Here is a 5,963-nt window from a genome sequence, read left to right on the forward strand (position 1 = left end):
GATACTTGAACCGTAAGGATATCTCGAGCCATTCTTGAGAGTATTGGATGACTTGTCTTGTACTTCTTCCACCATGCTAAGACGTCTAATTCATCTAGTTCCTTGATATCCACATTTGGCTGCATCAAATAAAAGTTATATTCATCAATGTTTGCATTACAAGGAGTTGGATGTGAATGTAAAACTTTTAAATGTGACAACCCCGACAAGCCATTTTTGCTACTTTGAGAAGTAGTAGGGCGTGGAGCAACGGGTGTAGCATGCTCTTCCAAATTAGAATAATGAGTAAAAACTTTTCTAAACTCGGCATCAATAGCGAGTTCGACTTCAGCTAAAGATGGTTGAGCTCCCTCTTCAATTTCTAAAAATGTATAAATTTGATTAACCAATGCTTTAGTATAAGACACTTTTAAACAAGGATTTAAAAGAGAACCCAATATAAATAAAGTTGGGATGGGAAAAAAATACTTCTTAAAATTTGTTGTCATATCAAAAATAGCCGCTTGATAACCAGGTTTATATTTATACTTTTGTAAAACTCTAGCTATTTCCGCTAAGTAGGCTAAAATTCCGGTTACCGTGGGATAGAATTGTTTAGAAAAAGCAAGAGTTGCATTATAAAAAATTTCTAAGAGTTCAACACATTCCTTAACATCTTTCCAATGCGTAAAATTTAACCAATCATCATTATTAGTATTATATTTGTTATGAACTTATTGTTTGGGAATCCTATACTCACATGCTTGTTGTAGCATAATGTAAGTGTAGTTTCACCTAGTCTCAATTTCTACTTGAATTTTTCTAGGTCTAAGGTTATTTTCCACACAACAATTTTTAAAATCTCTAAGTCTTCCCCTATTAGCATTACAAAAAAGAAACGCAACCGCCTCTCTAACTTTTTGAATAGAATCGTCAAAACACACAAGACCATCTTTAACAATTAAGTTTAAAATGTGACAACTACATCTCACATGAAAAATATTTTTTAGAGGAGGGTTTAATTCTCTTTTTAAAAGACCAATCGCCTCTGTATTATTAGAAGCATTATCTAAAGCAATACAAAGTGTTTTTCTATAAATGTTAAAAAATCTCATAATAGTAGACATTAAATCCGCTAAAAAAATTTCATCGTGACGACATTTCCCTTCATCATATAAAAAAGCTATAATTCTTTTTTGCATAACCCAATTAACATCAACCCAATGACATGTAATAGCAAAAAAATCTAACTTGTTAAGACTAAGACCCAAATCAACGGTAAGAGAAACATTACAATTTAAATAATTAAATACATGGCGCAAATAAAATCTATATTTTTTATACAAATCTATAACATTCGCTCTATAAGTACTTCTAGGAATACCCTCAAATGACGGATTATAACAACATTGAATGTAAGTAACAAACCCCAAACCCGAAGGAAAGAAAAATGATTAACAATCATAAGCTACCATTTTAGCTATTTCTACACGCTCTTTTTTCTTGTCATACTTAAAATTTTTACCGGTTCATGGGTCTATCGTCATTTGAATACCTCCCACATTTGAACCCGTTTGTTCTCCCCAAACATCCATATGTTTCTTCTCATATGACCATTTAGTGTACCCGTTCCACCATCCTTATTAGTTCCTTGCCTAAAAGCAAATACTTGTTTACATATGTTACATTTAACTGTTTGGCTTTCCTTATCCTTAGCCATAAAATTCCAAATTTTAGCGGTTGACTTACGAGTTCTAGGCGGTTTATCTTGTGTATGTGATTGTGCAGGACCTGTATCTCCTATGGGATTTTCGGGGGCTTGTGTATCATCATCATCATCATCAATTTCATTAAAAGTGTCGGTATAATGTTGTTGCATTGCCTCAGGACCTAAAAGTGAATTATTTACACCTACATCAATACCTAAATTAGGTGTTTCTTTCACAAATGTTTCCTCATTAAACCCACCCCTAACAATACCACTACTACCGACACCACGTCTAAATCTCTTCGCCATTATTAAATAGAATTAATTTAAATCACACTCAAATAAATCACAAGAAAATAAATTGCAACAAATTAAATTGCGAAAAATAAAGATAGAGTTGGAACCAAGGTACCAAATTGCCTGACTAATTTCCAACAAAGTGAAGGCGGCTAGAATTGCAAATCCACCAAAGCTACTTCGGATTGTTGCAAAATCACCAATTCCACCAACAATATTGTAATTGCAAAATTAATAATTGAAACTATCATAAGACTTTATAATATTTAATTGAGAAAAAATTAAAATGACTAATTGTTGCAAAGTAACTATAATTGAGACTTGAGGGATTGAGAGAGAGAAAGTGAATTGATGTGGATTAAAATGGAAATGGAGAGGGATTTATATAGGGGTGGGGGATGAATTAAAGTGTTAAAAAAAATTTGGGGGGTTGGGGGGCCAAAATATGGGTTTAGGACCGTTTGGCAACGGCCATTTTTGCAAATGGACCGTTGGCCAACGGTCCAACAGAGCAGCCCAACAGCTCTATTTAAAAAAAATAAAATTAATTCCACTGGTTTAACCGATTCCAAAAAAAATAAAACCGGACCGATATATAATAAACGGTTAACCGGAACCGGAACCAGTTAACCGGTTCCGGTTTTACCGGTTTGAACCGGTTAACCCGAACCGGTTGACGGGTTTAGCCGGCAGGTCCAAAAAAATTATAATAATGATGGTTTTGATTTAAATCAAATGGCATAGTCGCATAGATATTGTCCTCAACTCTCCGGACACAACAAGAATAACAACATCCTCACTGCAAAATATAATTAAAAAAAGAAGAAGAAAAAAGCCTAGAACGCAGAAAATGATGATAGTAATACAACCGCCTATAACCAAAGGGGAGCTAAGCGCGATAATACTCTATATTTGTCTATTTTGTGCTACCATTGGGTAATTTGACAGCAGTCGCAGTGGCAGCCGATGGATTGAGCTCGTCCCATGCTTCAATCCATGTGACCATGGCATCAGCCAGCTTGTTAAAGTAATCATCCACCTTGCCAAGCTTTGCCTTCACTTGTTTGGAGAGTTCAAGGTAGCATTTTTGGACAGAAGTGCAGTCCTTTGGGAGGGCAACAGATTGGAAGAATGGAATCAACTCCTCTTGCCAGTATATACCCTTGTATTCTTTCTTCAGGTTCACAAATGGATTGCTGGCCTTGCTGTGCCATATGTATGGCAGACCTGTCTTCACTCCCAATCCTAAGTGATCACATATCACCTACACACAAAAAATAATAAAATAATTAAAAAAAAAAAAAAGGAATCCCATTTCAGTATTAAAGGCAGGCATGGAATGTGGATGTGTGTATAAAAAATCACTAAAATGTTGGCAAATGTTAATTATGAACTAATCATTTCAAAATCACTATAACTTTAGTCTAGTTTGAATCATGGATCTGCCTCTAGACAGTATATTCCCAAAGCAGGAAATGTCGGCAATGGAACTAGTTACCTTGGTGCACCAGCCAGCCCACATGTCATCGTAGCGTCCAATAGGCTGTCCATCGCCCATGAGTCCAAAGTACATTGCAGGGCCAATCAACTCACGGTCAAATGCCAAATTCATGCCACACATGGGGAAGAGGGTTCCCTTAGGGATTGTCATAACAGCATCAACATACCTTAAAAAGTCAACAACACATGGTTAGGGACTGCATTAAGGAGTTAAGATCAAGAAAATGAAAGGAAAAGTTCCATATTTGGCCAGTCGACCAAAAGAAATTACAATCGCTAGCCAAACATATAAATAATATACACTATTATGCATAAAATGTACAAAAAATATACATTTGTTAGCTATTATTTTGGTGGGCGGCTATACTAGGAAGGGGATGCTACCTGGTGTTCCTTTCAAGAGGCTTGACAAGCTGTGTAGGTGCATCATAATCAGGGATATTGAGCCAGAGACCATGTGAAACTGCAGTTGGTACACCTTCACGGAGACTGAATGGGTAACCACGGACAAAATCTGCACCCTCTCTGTAGGGATCATACAATGTGTTGAAGAAAAATGGACTTGATGGGGACAACAGATTTTTGATGTGTTGCTCAAGCGCATTAATTTCCTTGCCTGTTGGATCTTTAGCTACCTGCCAATTAATAACAAATACCATCTCCGTTAACACCTCATAAACATTGAGATCTGATCCTTTACAAATCTTACTTTAGTTATACGACCCTTTTCACACATGAGATTTTTGTATATAACTGATCATAAGAGATCATTTTCTTATGATAAAACACTAAATGTAAGCAAGAACACTTACAAATCTGGAATAAAGCATTGATTAAGTACTTTAAAATCTAAAACGGTCTCAGGTAAAATACTGATTTTCAATAAAATGCATCTTTAAGATAAAATATCAGAACCAGAATGAGAAGCAGGCATCATTTCTTTTTGCAGCCATTAGTTAGAAAAAAGTAATATGTGACCAAATCAAAATTTAATGTTATCTATTAGCTGTATGCAACAAAATTTACAGTAATGCCATTTGAATAAACTCACACAATTAAGAATTAACATCAGATCTAGTATTTATATTAATATTAAACAAATAACAAACATCAACATGTTCCAAATATCTTAAATACATTAGCAGATCAAGAGTCTCGTGCCGAAAAAACAGGAGTAGGAAATTTAGCCTGGTAACTAAATTAAAATCAAAACTTATAACCCTTAATAACATCAAACAAGAAATACAAACCCAATCTTTAACATCCAAAATTCAGCAGATCAAGAACAAATTAAAGCAGTAAACACACAACTAAGAACAATTACAAAAAGGGGTTAGAAATCTTACAAAGCAATCATCATCAATGGTGTAGATATACTTCTTCTTAGACACCATGTAACCAAAGCAACGACAAGCAGAATCTTTGAAAGAGATACAAGAAGCCTTAGGACCCAAAATTTTGTTTATGTCATTACGATTATAAAGCTCATAATCAAACCCTTCAGGAACTTTAATGACCTTAGAAGGGTCACCATCTTGAACAATAATAAGATGGTATGGCTGGAAAAAAGGTCTCCACATTTCCAAGAAATCGAGGTTTCTAATAGTGGGAATAACTATGTCAAGCTCATCTTTTAGAAGTGGGGTTGAAGCAGGAGAAACAGAAGCAGGTGCTCTTGCCATTTTTGTGTAAAATTAAACTGAAAATAGATGGAGCGTTTATGAATATTTGTGTGTGTAAAAATAGAGGAGTTTATATAGAAGAATTAATATGAACGGCATTAATAGGGAAAGGGTGGTGCCCGTGTTGTGTTACGACTTACGCGTGGTGAAACTCCTGAATAAAGAGAGCGGTGCCACGTGATGTAACATGTCATTAAGTAGCGTTTGGCCATGAAAATCAAATATTTTTTGCTTTATTTGAAATATTGAAGTTAGAGTTAAAAATGGAGTTGCATTTCGTCATAGTTTTTGTAAAGAATATTTAATTGTTTGAATGTATTGAAAGTGAAAATAAGGTTTTAGATGTTTTTCAAATTCTAAACTTAGAATTTTCATGGCCAGACGTTGATTTCCAAATAAAGTGAAATAATTTTCCGAAAAAAAATGAAAAATTCTGATGGCCAAACGGGTCCTAATTCTTTTCAAATTCATTTTTTTCTCCTCTTCGAGCGTTACTTGTAATAATAATAAATTAGAAAAGGCGGATGAGCCATCCAACCCGAGGAATACGCAATTTCATTGTGTTTGAAATAAATGTTACTTATAAATTACTCTCCTGTTGTAAAAACATTGTACTTTCAGTGTGATTAGATATACATCAATTGTTTTTGAGATACGGAGTACTTAATATTTACTACATTTTATGCACTGTGTAAATTTAAATCATGTTGTTTTTATAATTAAGTGATTACAAAATATTTTTTGTTAAAAAAAAAAAACATTAGTGGTCAGGTTCATTTCAACAAAAACAAAAAATA

The 5,963-nt window shown here is 34.3% G+C and overlaps 1 protein-coding gene across 1 annotated transcript; it reads right to left on the reverse strand.

Annotated features, from left to right (window-relative positions):
• Positions 1-2,688: 2,688 nt before the first annotated feature.
• Positions 2,689-5,241, reverse strand: LOC132632837 (UDP-arabinopyranose mutase 3). Its single transcript, XM_060348938.1, has 4 exons — positions 4,831-5,241; positions 3,869-4,119; positions 3,483-3,651; positions 2,689-3,248 (listed from the first exon to the last, which is right to left on the reverse strand). Exons 1-4 carry the CDS (start codon positions 5,164-5,166, stop codon positions 2,901-2,903), a joined length of 1,104 nt encoding a protein of 367 aa, XP_060204921.1. The 5' UTR covers positions 5,167-5,241; the 3' UTR covers positions 2,689-2,900.
• Between the last annotated feature and the right edge of the window lie 722 nt (positions 5,242-5,963).

The sequence above is a fragment of the Lycium barbarum genome, chromosome 3 (genome assembly GCF_019175385.1).
Source record: "Lycium barbarum isolate Lr01 chromosome 3, ASM1917538v2, whole genome shotgun sequence".
NCBI lineage: Eukaryota > Viridiplantae > Streptophyta > Magnoliopsida > Solanales > Solanaceae > Lycium > Lycium barbarum.